Source organism: Pristis pectinata, chromosome 2 (assembly GCF_009764475.1).
Source record: "Pristis pectinata isolate sPriPec2 chromosome 2, sPriPec2.1.pri, whole genome shotgun sequence".
NCBI lineage: Eukaryota > Metazoa > Chordata > Chondrichthyes > Rhinopristiformes > Pristidae > Pristis > Pristis pectinata.
In genome coordinates this window covers 67,422,155-67,440,267 of record NC_067406.1, presented here as the reverse complement: position 1 = coordinate 67,440,267, position 18,113 = coordinate 67,422,155, and the positions used below count along the sequence as shown (strand labels likewise).

At 40.7% G+C, this 18,113-nt stretch overlaps 1 protein-coding gene across 5 annotated transcripts in view; it reads left to right on the top strand.

Moving 5' to 3' along the window:
- Positions 1–18,113, top strand: part of LOC127566568 (LIM and calponin homology domains-containing protein 1-like) — a 277,152-nt gene that overhangs the window by 121,830 nt on the left and 137,209 nt on the right. For all 5 annotated transcript variants that reach the window (XM_052008998.1, XM_052009028.1, XM_052009008.1 and 2 more), the window contains exon 2: positions 9,922–9,992. In XM_052008998.1, coding sequence (XP_051864958.1) covers positions 9,922–9,992 — 71 coding nt within the window. The remainder of the gene's footprint in view (positions 1–9,921; positions 9,993–18,113) is intronic.

Here is an 18,113-nt window from a genome sequence, read left to right as displayed (position 1 = left end):
TACCAAGGCAATATTTAACATTTCATGAAGATGATTCCAGGTACTGGCTTCTGAGGTTGGCAGGAGGAAGATATATTGCAGACAGAGGAGAGAGATTTCATAGCCTTTTGTACAAGGGATAACTGATCTTCACAATTGACAGCATGGTGCACCTTCAGACATATCAATCCTTCAGCACCGCTACATCACTGCCTGATGTTCCTTGTTCTCCTCACCCATTTGTTCCATTTGCAGTTTATTTTTAATGCTGCCTTATTAAGTATTAATAATGCACCAGTTTACACCCTGTGCCTGATTTCTTTTTAAGTCATTGTCGACATGGAGTGACATAATTGCATCCTTCATGATGCTGTGGGTATTTAATTTTATCTTCATACTGTTTCTTGTAGCAGGCCCTCTGGGGAAACTGAATATCTGATATGTGTTGTGCCGTGGAAGTCCCTGAGCTAGTAAGGCAAGGGCAACCAGAGGACAGTTCCATCCCACTGATGGCTTCCCTTGTGCTGCAAGCACTTGTCAATCTTTTTATTGATGGAATTTCCTCTCCCAGGACTTGTCCATTATTTGTTATTTACTTTAGTCATATGCAAACAATTTTGAGGTGTCGAAACCAGAGTCCAGGGGCCGTGGAATTTGGGAGAGGAGTTCAAAAACTGCCTCAAGTTACCAACTGAGATTCAATTTTTTTTCTGCATTTGGTCACTAAGCAGTACATAACTGATATATTCAAGTAATGTGTAGAAAAATCATGCTGCCAACTTGAGTAAGTGATATTGGGGTCTATTTACTTATGTGCATTGTACATGAAATAGTGGCATAAACTTTCGATGTTGGGTCTCTGCTTTCTTTCCACTTCATTTTGAAAATATGAATAAGATCTTTCTCTTCAGCCTACAATAGACAGATCTTTGGGCCTTGAAGCTTTTGATTTTCAATGACAGCCAGAAGGGGATAAGGTTGATATGGACAGTTTTCTCAGACTAGCTATATTCCCAACCCTAGTTAAATCCCTACTTATAAGCACAAGTCCTCTGCCCCTCTTCTGCCAGTAGGAAGAGGGACCAACCTACTCAGACCATCAAATCCACCAAATACAATGTCCGGTTAGGACAAATAGAGTGCACTTCACCACCAATCTACATTTGTACAGTGCCTTTAACATGATTTAATGCTCCATAGGAATGTAATGATATAAATGTCACTTAAGGACAATTTGGAAAGTTTGAAGAAAGGTAGGATTTATGAATGACTTAAAAGGGGGAGAGATGCAATGAGTTAGGGATATTTGGGAAGGTCCTAGACAGCAGAAGGCATGAAGTTTCAGAGATTTCAGAAGGTTGTAAAGCTGCAAAAGAGTAGTAGAGATAAGGATTTGAAAACGGGGATGAAAATTTGATAGGCAAAGAGCAACATAGGTCTTGGAGCACAAGGTAATGGGTGAGCAGGACTTGGTACAAGGTAGGATATGGACAGCAGTGTTCTGGGAATAGCTTAATTTTTTAGAGATTTGCTTCACAGGGTGTGTAGTTTCCTTGCTGCATAACATTGAGATCAATGTTCTAAAGCAAGGCATGGAGGATCCTGGGAATGTATCAAAGACATCCCTTACCCCTACAAGCCCAAGTTGTTTCCTTTTCAGTTCTGGCGAAGAGTCTCGGACCTGAAATGTTGACTCATTTTATCTTCTCACGGATGGGGCCTGACCTGCTGAGCATTTCCAGCATTTTCTGCTTTTTTTTAAGATTTCTAACATCTGCAGTATTTTTTTATTTTACCCCACCTTTCTGTTTTCACCCAAGTCAGCGATCCCTTTCTAAAGGCTGACATAAAACTGAGGGGCCTCATACTAAGTATATCAAGTCATTTAGTTCAGTCTGACCAAGGCCTGCCCCAGCTCACTGCTGAGTCCAGCAACAGAACTGGAGGTGAGGGGTATCAACATTTGATCCCAGCACCTTCCTGACTTCTGTGCTGCACCTATAGCCAGCAATTCTCTTCCTCTTCCGAACCAAAGGAAAAAGGTTAGAATACAGTATTTCAGCCCATAGATACAAATCAGATGGCATTAAGGAATTCTCAGTTTTTAAGGGCCTTACTGAGTGTGCATTCAGATAATAAATAAGAGTAACCTGGAATCCGTGTGTCGTGTTGTTGTTGCTTATTGGGTAGGGGGTTGAATTGATGGAGGTGGAAGGTTTTGTGATAAAGAGGAAACTGGCTCACGCTACTGTTTCATAGCTTGATATTCCAAATCATTTCCAACACAAGCACTTCTGTCATAAACAATAATATAAGTACTCATCGCCTTCTGAAGTCAGCTTGAGGATACACAATCTTGGAAATATGTTTGAATACTCAACTTTTTTAGCAGTCATGCATAATAATGTTGGGTTGGCCAATGAAATAGTACAGTGCTGCTGCAAGCCATAATCACATGGTTAATTGTTGTCAGATTTTGTTGTCCACATTTATCTTGAAGAGGTGGAGGACATGATCCGGTTTTAGCTGAAGATTAATCTGTTGGGGAAATGGATGTTGGCGTATTGTTAATGTAACAGATGGTAGACATATCAACTGATGTAGAAACGTGTTAGATTGCTAGAGAAGTTTAAATTGAAAGCAATTGTGGAAATCAAAATTGACTTTTAAAGGGAAATAGTAATTTTGAGAAAGGTCCTACTGCAATGGGCAAAAAAATCCTTGTGTTTTATGTTCATAAGAGCATATTTTTAGGTTGTATCTTTTAAGATAGGAAGAAGTCCCAAGGTATTTCACTGAGTGGTTATTAAACAAAATTTGACATCGATTCACATGAGCAGTTATAGGTGCACGTGGAAAAAATCCCAGATAATACTGGAAATATTCTGCAGGTCAGATAGCTTTTGTGGAGCGAGAAAAATCCAATTAGCATTTCAGGTCAATTACTTTTTATCATTGGTTACGTTAGTGTTTTTCTGATGAATAACCATTGACCTGAAAGGGTAGCTCTGTCTCTCACTCCAATGATGCTGCCTGACTTGTTGAGTATCACCAGTGTTTTCTGTTTTAACTTTGGACTTCCAGCATCTGTAGTAGTTTATATTTATGATTGAGATGTCAGGGCAGATCACCAAAAGGATGATAAAAAAGAAAGGTTTTTTGAAGACTCAGAGAAAAGTAGTAAAAGACCTAGGGGTCCAAGTCCATAGTTCCCTGAAAGTGGTAATATGAGTTCATTGGCTGGTGAATAAGGCATATGGTGTGCTTGCCTTCACAGATTGGGGCATAGAATATAAAAGTTGGGACATTATGTTGCAACTTCACAAAATTCTCTTTAGGTTGCTCTTGGATATTGTGTGCAGTTCTGTAGGAAGGATGTGGTTGCACTGGAGGGAGTGCAGAGGAGATTCACCAGGATGTTACCTGGATTGGAGGGATGTTAGTTATGGGGAGAGATTGGATGGGCTGGGCTTGTTTTCCCGGAGTGAAGGAGGCTGAGGGATGACCTGAAAGAAGTATCTAAGATGATGTGAGGCATTACGAGGGTAGATAGTTAAAATCTTTTTCCCCCTGTATGAGCATCAAAAACAAGAGGGCATAAGTTTAAGGTGAGATGTAGGAGTTTTAAAGGGGATCTGAGGGGTAAGTTATTTTACACAGAGAGTGGTTGATAGCTGGAACATGCTGTCAGAGGAGTTGGTGGAATCAGATTAATAAATGTTTAATAGGCATTTAGACAGATGCTTAAATAGGCAAGCTATAGATACAGTCCTAATGCAGGCAAATTGGACTAGTGTAGATGGGTAAAAAGGTCAGCATGGATGTAGGGGGCTGTAGGGCACATTTCTGTGCTGTACAGCTCTATTAATTTATGACTCGAAGTGGAGAGGATTAGGAAGGGAATTCTACAATTGAGGGCCTTGTCTGCTGAGGACACAGTGGTCAAAAATGGCATGATTAAATTTGGCCAGAGACTAGAAGTGGAGGATACACGTTTCAAGGAGATACGCGAGGCCAAGAAGGGTTCAAGAAAAAGGAAATTACTTTTTAATCCAGGTGTTAAATCAGGATCACTGGCAGAATTTTGTTTACCTTAAATTTAAGGGGAAGTACTGAGGGAGGCCAACCAGGAGATCCTCAGATCAGCCAAGACCAAAGGTAACAAAATAGGGAGGAAGAATGAACATCTATTTAATTGTGTGAATTTATGGTTTAAATCCTAATGGCAAATGGCATTAAAATAGAATTTGCCACAAATATCCCTTATTTTACCAACATTCTTCTGGTCATAAAATATTATGTGTAATGTAAAGCTCTGATTAATCATAGTCTGCCCTCTGCTGCAAACAGTCAGCACAGCAACAGGGTGACAGTGCCAGCTAGGTCTTCTGCCAAACAGGTGAATTTCTGATCTGAAGCTCTTTGGTATGTCACTTTCTTAAGATGAGCAACTTTTCTTTAAAAGTTAAGTATTCTACTCTTTCATTATTTGCTCAGGGAGATTACACAGAGAGTGCATAATTACTAAATTGATAAGTAGACCTGCAATATGATCTCTTTAGAAAATATAGGTTTAGCTGCTGAGAAGAGAATGCTTTTCCTATTTTTTCTACTGTTATTTCTCAGACTAAATCTTAAAATCTAATTAGTCAACAGTGAACATAATGATAAAAATAATTTTTTTGTCAGTGAAAGATTTCATTGTAGATAAGGTTACATGAACTTGAGTGATGACATTTATATTGTGTTTACTGTCAGTATTACTAAGTCTCATGTTTGCAGTGATTCAGGATTTTCTGGATATTCAAGTCAATTTACACAGAGATGTAAACCAACTTCCAGGAATTTTAATTTTCAGAGAACAAAAATGTTCCTATGTACATTGCATAATTTTCCATGCAGCTTTAGAGATGATTTGCCATTGTCTAAGATTTTTATTTGTTATTTTAATGATTAATTTCTGAAGCAGTTTAATCTAAAAGTTGAGCTTTGTGAAGTAATGAGAACTTTCGCAAGATGTGAAAAATGCCTGAAAATAAAGGAAACAATGTTTTTCTTGCTTCAGGAATGGTGGCAGCAAAGAAACAGAAAATGATGCCTAAAGAGGCAACAGTTGGAAGAGATGGCTTGTGGAAACAAAAACAAGTTGAGAAAATTTAAAGTGCTGCACTAATTCATAGAAGGCCATAGACTGTGGGAAATTATCCACTGAATTTCCTAGCAAACTATGATATACACACAGAAGCGTCATTTGTTTTCTCTGTGAGAATTTGTTGGCATGTTACTTAGTTTTAAAATGAGTGATGAGGCTGTCCAATCTTCAGCAATCTCAAAGTGGCACTGGGAAATGGGTTTGCTGCTAGAGAAAGCAGAGTATGAGAAATGGCAGGAAGGGCTGGAAGGAGCACGGGGAGCTGAGCGTGAAGGAAGTGGACTTAGAGGAATCGACCTTGCACAGAAGACTCTTGGCGCATGATAGCATCACTGGCTCTTCTCTAAGAAGTAGTGTGTTGGAAAGGGTAATTCTGTTGGGAGGCTTCTGCACCAAGATCTACAACCCCCTGTCACAGATGACACTGCATTTCCTGTCCATTTTTGCATTAATCATAAAGTAATGGAGTCATAAAATACGTAACCAGGCCCGTCAACCCGCCCAGTCTCTGCTGACCATCAATTACCCATCTATACTAATCCCATTTACCAGCACTTGGTCTCAGGCTTCTCTGTCTTGGTAACTCAAGTGCTCATCTGGATACTTCTTAAATGTTGTGAGAGCACCTGCCTCCACCACCCATGCAGGCAGTGCGTTCCAGATCCAAGCACTCCAGATTCCAGCATCTGTGGTCTCTTGTGTCTCCAACCATGCTCTGGGTGAATATTTTTTTCCTCAGATCCTCTCTAAATCACTTACCCTTTACATTAAGCTCATGCCCTCTGATTTTGGACATCTCTGCTATGGGGAAGAGTTTCCTACCATGTACCCTATGTATACCCCTCATATCAGGTTCCTGCCTCAGCCTCCTGCACTCCAAGGAAAACAGACCCAGTCTACCTAGTCTCTGATTGTATGGCTTTAGCTATATTTGCAGAAGTTAAAACTTTTCATGTTTATCAACATATCATCCTCATGCTTAGAGTGTCATTGTAGCATAGATTCTTCAGATGTGTTCTTGCTTTTGTGAATCACGGTGGCTTCCACTCTATCACTGAGCAGATGGCAGGACATCTGCAGCATTGCCGAAGCCCATATCTATCATGACTTCAGTATCTCCAAAGTGCAGATGGTGGCATAGCCTACCTGGGTGTTACAATTCAATGTTGCAGGGCCTCAACACATCCTTGTCAAGTCCTACCCATCTGTAGCCTGGAAGCAATATTGCTGTCTCTAACTAGCTTACCAAGTTTATATCAGAACCAAAAATTAACCAGAAGACTCTGGCTGAAGAATGCTGTGATATGGAGACCACTAGGATTGATGAAGGGTCTGGTGAATTCATCTTTTTCATTTCTGCTTATCTTTCTCATTATATTGCTAATGGAATATGCTCATTAGGATTTGGAACAATCTGACTTTATGTATTCAAAGACCAAAGAAAACGAATTTAAAGGAACAGCACAGTGGTGCAGCAATTACCATTGCTGCTACGTTGCTCCAGTAACGTGTATGACCCTGACTCCAAGTACTGTCTGTGTGGAGTTACTCATTCGCCCTGTGACTGCATGGGTTTGTCCAGGGTCATGCTGGTAGGTTAAATGGCTACTGTACAATTGTCCCTAGTGTAGGTGATTGGCAGGAGAACTGGGGGGAGAGAATGTTACAGGGAAATAATGTATGTGGGGGGTGGGGAATAAGACTGATGAAAATGTTCTGAGCGCCTCAATGGACTTGATGGACCAAATGGCCTTCTTCCGTATTGTAAGAAGATGTGAACAATAATACATTTAAAAAAAAACAAAGGGTATGAGAGGCTTGAAGCTATTAAAATAAAAATTCCATTCCTGACTCCAGGTATTCCTAAAACACCTTACAATTAGTGAGTTGCTTCTGAATGCTAGTTGTACCATCAGGGAATTAATTCACATCTTCCATAACTTTTCCAGATTTTAAATACTTTTAAAATTAAAATGCACTGTTAATTGGAGGAGTATTTTTATATGAGCTCCAGCTGTGGGAATTGTAGCTCTGCAGTTGTGCTGCACAGATGGTTTCTGACCCACTTCCAAGTTATTTGCAATGCATGGTTGATGCTTAGTATTGTATTCTGTCCCCTAAAGTTCAATCTTGATTCTTAAAATTAATTCTTTCTTTCTATAGGGGTTCCCAAATCAAACCCTGCACTTTTACATTAAACTGCTCTGTAAATGAAACATTAAAATTACAAGCAAAAATATTATCAATAAATGCATTTCTTAGTAGGCTAGGTAACAAAAAGTAGTAATTTTAACTTAAAATTAATTGAAAGAAAATATGTAAAATGCTTCTGAGGTGAGCATCTTTGATATTCTTATATGTTTAAAGAATATTTGTTTGATGGGTTTCCTTTTGTAACATTGATTCAAATGCAAATTCAGAATACTACCTCTAGTTATTTGAAATCAGATAAAAGGAAAAAGAACCTGCTACCTGTTGAAAGGATGATGACCTAGTTTTTTTCCAAACCATGGCTCAGGCTCCTCTAAATACACTGGAGTCTAATCTTTCACACTGGCCCAGATTTTTTTTGGACAGATAATAATCTTAATACATTTTCTTCTGCTGCTGCATCATTATTTAGCAAGATTTCTGTGCAATGAAATGCTGGCATCTTCGAAAAACTTAATTGGACTTGTCACATAACCACTATGCCTGGAAGAACAGTTCAGAGGCTGGGTACTTTGCAGCGAGTGACTCACTTCCTGATTCCCCAAAGCCTTTCCCATATCTACATTGCCCAAGTCTACAGTGGGATGAAATACTTTCCACTTCCCTGGATGAGTGCTGCGCCAATCACAGTCAAGAAGTTTGACACCAGCAAGGATTAAACAATCTGCTTAACTGGCATCCAGTTGTGGACTCTAAACATTTACTCCCTGATCTACCAGCACTCTGTGGTTGCTGTGTGTCCCACTTGCAAGATGCACTGCTGTAACTCACCTCTGCTACTTTAAAAAAAAACAATTTCAGACCCATAACCTCTTTTACCAAAAGGCCAAGGGCAGCAGGCACATGGAAATGTCACCACAGCCAAGTTCCTTCAAAGTCATAACCTTTCCTGACCTGGAGCTATGTTGCTCCTCCCTCTTCACCTCTGAGTTTATGGGCTAGGATTCCACAGCCAGCAGCAGCACAGGAGTACCTTCACTTCACAGGATGCAGCAGTTCATTAAACTTGCCTTTGCATGGGTTGTTAGGATGGGCAATAAAATGCTGGCCTTTGACATCAAATTGAAATATGACTGTGTGACAATAAGGAGCCCTGGTAAAACTGAAGGCAGTGGGCAGCAAGGGGAAGATATTCCAATCATTGAAGTCATACCTTGTACAAAGGAAGGGTAATTGTGGTTTCTGGAGATCATTCATCCTAAACCCACGACCTCTACCACTGTGAAAGACAAGCCTTCAGGTACATGGGAACACTGCCATCAGCAGTTTCCCCCTAAGGTGCATTCCATCAGGACCTGTAAACCAATCAACATTCACTCATCGTCACTGGGTTTAAATCCTGGAACTAAAGCCAGCAATGGCTATATCCAAAACAATAATTAACATGTATTCTGCTTCAAAGAATCAACATGTGGTTCATTGGAAATTTTCTTTCAACGTGGACACTGGGACCCATTTTAGAAACATTTTTCTTTTTGAAACTACTCTGTTGCATCAATACACTGAAAGTTGGTTATTCTGGTGTGCTGGTACAAATGACTTGATGCCAGATTTGTCTCAGAATTCCTTTACAAGCTGGGCTCCTGTTGGAAATGGCTTTCCATGTAAAGATGAGTCATGGTCCTGGGAGGAACTGTAGTGTGTGTGATGCATTCAACCTCTTGTGATTAATCATATTTCATCACCAGAAGATGTCTGGTAACCTGTTTGCTATGTCTCTTCAGCTCGGAGTCAGGTTTGTAGGAGAACTGGTCAGCTGAAGTCTGGGTTCAAATCCTGCCCTATTTGACAGGGTAAGGTTTCTCTGTATTTTGGCTTGTTTGGGAAGTTTCAACCCAGTTTCTAATTGACAACTCTAATCCAGAGGGTGAAAGGTTAGTTGTAAGTGGAGCAGGGAGTAAGTGGGAGGGGAGGCGGGAAATATTATTGCACTACTGCAATAGATGGTGTTCTTAATTTGGTTTATCTCTGAAGAGAGGTAGCTTTACACTGGATTTAGTTGTGCAATACCTAACCTGAGAATGTTTGATGCTGACGGTAGATCACTGACATTTTAATTCCTATCATCAGACACCATAGTGTGCAAGTATTTAAAGTCAGCCTGTGTACTATGATAACAGAGGAATTTAAAAGTTAAATTAAAAATGTTTTGTGACAATCGCTGAGGTTCCAATCAAAAACACGTTTCATAAGTCCTTAAGCTTGTGCTGTTTGTACACTCAGTGGCAGAGTTAGCTCTGCATTTGGTACAATTCAGTAATTCTGCAGTTCTTTTACACGTTTCTTGTAATGAAGTATCCAATACAAAACTCAACATTCAAGAGGTAAACCTAACAAAATGATATCCCCAAAGTGACCCCAAAAGTAATGTCCACTATTTTTGCACTATTGCACAGGAAAGGAGTTCCAGCTGATATCAGACCTCCATTTGGATTTGCTTTACATGTAGTGGACTGAGGGCAGATGCTTCCCCCATAAATATATTCCATCTTATTAAATGTCATTGTAATTTGCTGATATCACTAAAATTGTATTAGTTATTCACATCCCTGCTAATAGTTCTTCTTTCTCATCTACAGCAAGTAACAGGCAGAAGTTTTGGTGATAAAGACTTTCGAACAGGCCTGGAAAATGGAATTTTACTTTGCGAGTAAGTAATTAACTCTTCTTTATTGAGAAATTTATTCAAGAAAAACAACCGAATAAACTAAGTGAGAAGAACTATTCTCATTTGGTATCGAGACTAATTTAGTTGCTTCGCTGTTTTAACTAGGGTCAGAGTTCCCCCAAAATTCGGAGCTTTGCACAATGTCTAAAATTTGTTTATATATTGGTCCCAAAGTTTACACAATATGGAAGAAATTTTTTTTATGGCCTGGAGTGACTTAAATTATTACCCATTTTTTTTAATTAAATAGAAATTAAACTTGGTGAACTCAGTTGTAGCCAAGGGATGCGGTAGCTCTTAGTTGACCTTTAGTACACTATGTGGTGATGGTGCTTTCCAGTAGAAGTCAGTAGAAGTCACGTTGTGTAAATTAATTGCTGGCTGTGGAATTTACAGCCTGAGTTTACCGTGTTTCACAGTCTATAACAAATAAAATTTTTGTACTGAGAAAGCCCATATAGTTTGCCCTCTGATTCTATTGTAGCAAAATGCTGCTTTCCTAATGGTGCCAGTACCTGCAAAATAGAAGAAGAAATGATTCTGTGCCTGGTCACCAGCTGTTACATACAATTATGCCTGAATTTAAATTATATTTGCATTGATGTTAACAATATAGACAGTGATACTAGAACACTAATCAGAACATTATGCTGGTTGAACCGATTTATGGGGTCAGTAATGCAGGTATGTGTGAGTTGGGTCAACAGGCAGGAAGAATAATTATTCTGAAACCTCAGATTATTAACTAATCCTGCAATTTCCTGACATCTGGAAGATATGTGAAGCCGCAAGCAGAATCTGGCAAATGAACCAATTGGATTGTTTGTTTTGTTTTTAAACATTGTAAGCACAGATTCCAAACCAATAGCTTATCATCAAAATACTTTCAAAATCTGTCAACAGATTCTGTTATTCTAATGATGAAATGGATTGCAGTTTAAAGAATTAGTGTTAACAGAAGAAAACAAGCTAATCTGTAACAGATGAATTACTCTATCGCCTTGGGGCCAATCAGTGCAAAGTAAGGCTTCTGTGAACCTTTGTTCTTTGCATTTCTGCAGTAGGCTAGAAAAACCTCTAGTGCTGATGTAAGTTTGCAAACACGCAATGCTTATTCTATAAAGAAATTGGCCTGATTTCTCCTCTTCCCACTGTAGGATGGATAGGGCAGGAATTTTAGCTACCGCCTGACCCTGCCATGACCCTGGCTTGATTTCCTTAGTGTAAGATCAGTAAATGTGCAGGGAAGTCTCCTGCCAGAACAGAATTTCTCCCACTGGCCATAAGGAAAATAGTCAAAGTGCTATGGCAAGGCATAGGCACACCAGAGGATCCTCCCATATCTTGATTTTCCATCTGGAGATCAATGTAGCTTTGCAGACCTTGTTTTCTTCAATACTAGAGGTATTAGGTCAGTACATAGAACATAAGACATAGAACACTACAGCACAGTACAGGCCCTTTGGCCCACAATGTTCTGCCAACATCTTATGCACTCTAATATCTATCTAACCCTTCCCTCCCATTTCACTATCATTCATGTGGCTATCTAAGAGTCTCTTTGTCATAGTTCCGAGTGCTGGCCCTCAATTCGGCTCCATTGATGGTGCCTCGTTGTGCAGCACATGGAGTCCATGCACTACTAATCGCATAACAACACACACCTGAGCCCCATCAGAAGACTAGCACAAGAGCCCTGGTTTCATTAGCACTAGTTGCCAGAGTATTGGTCAACCTTTGGGTTTACTTTGTTTCCTGGCTGCTTAGAGTTGACAACTCTAGAGCAGTCCCGGTTTCACTGTTCCTCTTAGGATATCCAGTTTTCGTGTTGGGACACCACCTCAGGGCCCCGAGGCAAGATTCCTTCTGGTTGCTGCCTGCGTTTGGTTCTTAGGAAGCATCCTGACTCCAGTCTTGTACCAGTGTGCCACATTTGGGTTCTCCGCAAGCTCACTCTTCGCTCGACATTGTGACACTGTTAAATATACCTAATATATCTGCCCCCACATCCTCTGCTGGCAGTGCATTCCACGGACCCACCACCCTCTGTGTGTAAAAAAAAAAATAATTTACCCCTGACTTGCCCTTTCTACCTTCCTCCAATCACCTTAAAATTATGTCCCCTCATGTTAGCCACTGTCATCCTGGGAAAAAGGCTCTGACTGTCCACTCAATCTATGCCTCTTATCATCTTATAGACCTCATCAAGTCACCTCTCATCCTCCTTCTCTCCAAAGAGAAAAGCCCTAGCTCGCTCAGCCTATCCTCATAACACATGCTCTCCAATCCGGGCAACATCCTGGTAAATCTCCTCTGCACCCTCTCTAAAGCTTCCACATCCTTCCTATAATGAGGCAACCAGAACTGAACACAATACTCCACATGTGGTCTAATCAGAGTTCTATAGACCTGCAACATTACCTAGCGGCTTTTGAACTCAATACCCTGACTAATGAAGGCCAACACTCCATACGCCTTCTTAACAACCCTATCGACCTGCGCAGCAACCTTGAGGGATCTATGGACTTAGACCCCAAGATCCCTCTGTTCCTCCACACTGCTAAGGGCCCTGCCATTAACCTTGTATTCTGCCTTCAAATTCGATCTTCCAATATGTATCACTTTACACTTTTCCAGGTTGAACTTCATCTGCCACTTCTCAGCCCAGCTCTGCATCCTATAAATGTCCTGTTGTAATCTACAGCAACCTTCTACACTATCCACAACGCCACCAACCTTCATGTCATCAGCAAACTTACTAACCCACCCTTCCACATCCTTGTCCAAGTCATTTATAAAAATCACAAACAGCAGGGGTCCCAGAAAAGATCCCTGCGGAACACCACAAGTCACTGACCTCCAGGCAGAATACACTCCATCTACCACCATCCTCTGTCTTCTATGGGTGAGCCAATTCTGAATCCATGCAGCCAAGCTTCCCTGTATCCCATGCCTCCTTACTTTCTGAATGAGCCTTCCATGAGGAACCTTATCAAATGCCTTACTAAAATCCATGTACACCACATTCACTGTCTACCTTCATCAATGTGGTTTGTCACATCCTCAAAGAATTCAGTCAGGCTCGTGAGGCACAACCTGCCCCTCACAAAGCCATGCTGACTGTCTCTAATCAGCCTATGCTTCCCCAAATACCCAATAAATCCTGTCTCTAAGAATCTTCCCCAGTAAGTTATCCACTGCTGAAGTAAGACTCACCGCTCTGCAATTCCAAGGGTTATCCCTACTCCCTTTCTTAAACAAAGGAACAACATTTGCCACCCTCCAATCATCTGGCACTACTGCTGTGCCCAATGAGGACACAAAGGTCATTGTCAAAGGCGCAGCAATCTCATCCCTCGCTTCCCGTAATAACCTTGGATATATTCCGTCCAGCCCCAGTGACTTATCTATCCTAATGTTTTTAAAAGGTTCCAGCACATCCTCTTTCCTTGTGTCGACATGCCCTAGCATATCAGCCTGTTGTACGCCATCCTCACAAACGTCAAGGTCTCTGTCTCTGGTGAATACTGAAGCAAGGTATTCATTAAGGACCTCTCCTACCTCCTCCGACTCCAGGCACATGTTTCCTCTTTTATCCCTGATTGGTCCTACCCTCACTCTAGTCATCATCCTATTCTTCACATACATGTAGAACGCCTTGGGGTTTTCCTTAATCCTACTTGCCAAGGCCTTCTCTTGCCCCATTTTAACTCTCCTTAGTCCATTCTTGAGCTCCCTCCTGGCTACCTTGTAACTCTCCAGAGCCCTGTCTGATCCATGCTTTCTAAACCTTAGGTAAGCTTCTTTCTTCCTCTTGACAAAATATTTTACAGCTCTTGTCAACCATGGTTCCTTCATTCTACCATCCTTACCCTGCCTCATTGGGACAAACCTATCCATAACCTTATGCAAGTACTCCCTAAACAACCTCCACATTTCCGTTGTGCACTTCCCCAAAGTATTTCCACGTTATGGACCAGCAGGCAGGAAATGTACCATATATGCCCCACCCACTGGTTCTTGGTGAGGTCCAGCCTAACCAGCAAAGACAGAAAGAAAGAAGTATAAGTACTTGCTTTTATGGGCAGGCACGGTGGCAGTTAGCATAATGCTATTACAGCGCCAGCGACCCCGGTTCAATTCCAGCCGCTGTCTGTAAGGAGTTTGTACGTTCTCCCCATGACTGCATGTGTCTCCTCCAGGTGCTCCGGTTTCCTCCCACATTCCAAAGATGTACAGGTTAGGAAGTTGTGGGCACGCTATGTTGGTGCCGGAAGCGTGGCGACACTTGCAGGCTGCCCCCAGAACACTCTACGCAAAAAGATGCATTTCACTGTGTGTTTCAATGTACTTGTGACTAATAAAGATTGTCTCCTGTCCCGAGTTCCTGCAGCAGAGGAAGATTGGAAGACAGGGAAATGAAGCAACTTGCTTGGCTTTTTGGCTATTCTAGTGTGGGTGCCAGGAAGGAACGTGAAGGTCTGGGCAGGAGTGCCGATGTCTCTGGGTATCAACTGTGGCTCTATTGGCAGTCTTACTGCATTTTGGTTCAATTCCCACTCAAAACCTGAGAGCATTTAGTTTAGCACTCCATTGCAATGCTGAGAAGGTGCTAAAATATCAGAGGTTCCTACTTTTCAGATGAGATGTTAAACCGAGGCTCCAAGCAGGTAGCCATCAAATATTACATAGCACAATTTCAAAGAAATTATCCCAAGTGTCTTGCCGGCATTCAACATTACTAAAACAGGCCATCTACTCTTTATCGCACAGCTTTTTATGTGAGATTGCTTTCTGCAAATTAGCTGCTTTGTTTCCTTAGATTACAGCCCTAAGTACACTTAAAATACAGTGCTTTTGGTTTAAAGTGTGTTGTGACATGCTGAAAAAGACATGAAGGCTCTATTATGTATGAAAGTATTTCTTTCTTTGACCTAATTTCTCAATCTCCCCACTGTTATCTCCCTCAGCTAGGGTGGGAGGTGGAGGAAAACTTGCAAACAGTAGTGCAAATGTTTAAAATTTGTCATCAGTGTGATTTTTGACTGCATTGACTTGAATATAATAGTCGTTGTTCACACACAGAAGAACCAACTTTAATGAATGCCAAAAGCTTAAACTGAATGCTATTTACAGTCTAAACCTGGATTCATAGTCAGACAACTGTTCACCACTGCATACTCGCAGCTTACTCTGAACCATGCTCACAATGAAGACTTTACCTTTTCTGGCACCTTCCAGAAACCATTATTGTCTTCCAATGCCTGGTTATCCAAATCTGACACTCCTCCTCACAGATGACATAGGATTACAATAGATGTCTCCCCAAGTACCCCGGGTATCAGCATCCAACACCTCATGCATCCATGCTTCACAGGGGGCATCTTCTTAGCTACACTTCTCAGAGGAGCAGTGGCAACATAGGCTCTGCTTCCACGTGAGAGTCCTCAGTCGCACATGTGACCTCAAAAAAACCTCAAGTACAGGATCAGACATGTACCTGTGCTGTTTTTAACTTATTGAAAGTTTTTTCAGCTCACAATCATTTCAGCTCACCTCTGCTGGAAAACACTGAATCTCACAGTTTGCTGATCACTGCTCTCGACAAAACCGAACCCTAACTACTTATCTATCACCCCATCAGAGCAAACAGAGTAGGCCCGAGCATTTGTCCGCATTGCAGGCTTGCTCAAGGTGCACTCATGTTCTTACTGAGAGCTCCTTGGCAACTTCCTGGCAGGAGCACTAGGCTATAGTGCAGGAGGGTTTCTGTTGACGTAGGCAACAATCTTGTATTAGAAGGGGCTGCCATTTTTCAATGGTGTGCCCCTGAGGCACATAAGTATCCTGTCCTTTACTATCCTGTCCTCTATCCTGGCCCCCTTGAACAGAAGACATCCTTCCTGTGGGTGATGTGATTCACCTACCTTTCAATGTCCCTGTCGCCAAATCTAAATCACTTGGAAATCACTGGGTCACTCTCTAATGGCTGAACGAACGATGGTAGTGCTGTGTGCTTGTACTCTCAGCTGCATGTCTGAGTGTCGGCAGCAGGGAGAAGTTCAACAGCTTATGCCTGCTGTTCCTGAAACAAGTGGTGTGAAAAAATCTGTGTTTTGATTAGTACTAGCATATTTCTTGATCTTTTAAAAGCTTTTTTAAAACAGTATTAAGAAGTCATGCAGTGATGATTCAGTGCTTAAAAAATGACTCAGGTGAAGCTCTAGGCCTGTATATTACCTGTGTTTCTGTTTATTAACATAATTGCTTTGGCTGTCACAGCTTTACTCCAGATATGACCTGATCAGGCCTTTGTATGGCTGTAGCTAAATTTCTCTCCCACTATATTCCAGACCTCTGTTTATAAAGACTAATAGCCCACTCGCATCTCTGGTTATTTTTAATACCTGACTGCTACATTTTAGTGGTCTGCATAAATGAATCTGCAGAACTCTCTGTACCGCCTGTTCCTAGCTTTAATCCATTTAAATAATGCACCAATCTATCTTTTTGATTTCAACAAAGGTATTAATGGTGGTGAATAAACAATTCCTCATCATGAGTATTTCCTTCAATGTTGTGGATTCTTATTAAGTTAATCTTCCATTCCTGGCTAAAGTAGAGATAAAATTACACAATTGGTAAATCTAATGTCAGTGGGTATCAAGGGGAAAACATTCCAGTGGCTGGAACTATACCTTGCACAAAGGAAGATGATATGGTTGTCAAAGGTCAATCAACCCAGTCCCAGGATACCACTGCAGGAGTTCCTCAAAGCAGTTCCTAGATCCAAGCATCTTCAGCTCCTTAATTAACAACCTTCCTTCCATCAAAAGGTCAGGAGTGGAGATGTTGGCTGACAATTGCACAATGTTCAATTCCATTCACAAATCCTCAGACCATGCAGCATTCCACACCTGCATATAACAAGATCAGGCATGGACTGACAGGTGCCAAGTAACATTCGTGCCAGACAGTGCCAGGCAAAGGCCATGACCAATGAGAGAGAATCTAACCACCTACTCTTGATATTTAATGGCATTACTATCACTGTGTCAACTGTATCCTGTTCTGTCATTCAGGAATGCAATTTGCTTTTATACTTAGGAACTAAGAAGCACAAATTTATTTTTCCAAGTAAAAAAATTACAATGAATTTGAACTTTTAACATGACCAATGGATGCTCCTGGTTGAAAAGTGAATGTTGCATCAGAGCAAACATCTTCTGTTGAACTGGTATTGGATTAAAACTGTGGGCATCCTGTGGATAAGGTGCTGTTTCTGAACACAGAACATTGCTTGTTCTCTTCTAGTCCTTGGGACTCTGGATATACCTTAACCAAATGAATCTGAATCTTTTGGAAGATCTCTCCGCCTGCATGAAACCATTGGAATGTAATACTTAAGCACAGGTTTCTCAACCCTGTTAAAGCTTGTTTTTATATTTTTAATATCATTAAAGATAAAATATTTTTGTTCAGAAGAAAATGGATCTCAAGTTGATTATTTTTCTTCTGAACAAAAATATTTTTGTTATCCTAACTATTTTGAGATGTGTTTTTGGGAGAATTATTTTGCCAGTCATCATATTTTCAGCAATTAATGTATCAGGAATCTTTGTGGGTGCTTTTAATGTAACATTTTTAAGCCTTTTTGATAGAAGATATAGGAAGGGGAAATTTTCATAAATGCAATAAGGGGTTAGTACAGGAAACTGGCTTAATTTTCTTTCAAATATGTACCCTCCACCAATTTCACTGCACATCCTTCCTCACAACCCAGTCTGTTATTGCACTCAGCATGCCCAAGGCATTACTGTTAGAAAGGTTAAAATCTAAATAATTTAGGATGCAGACTAATAAACAGCTGAGTGTAATTAGGATTCAGTCTCATGTATATGGAGAAATTTATAATATCCTTGAGTTTTGCCTTTATGGTTTACAATGTCATTCAATGAATTACAACTTTGTAGCTCACTGCCAGCTTTATATTATCATTGATTTAATTACAAATTGATTATGTACATTATTAATAGGACTGCGTGATGTGCATTATATATTGCATACTGATTTAGTAGAACTAAGGGATATTATTCTTTGATG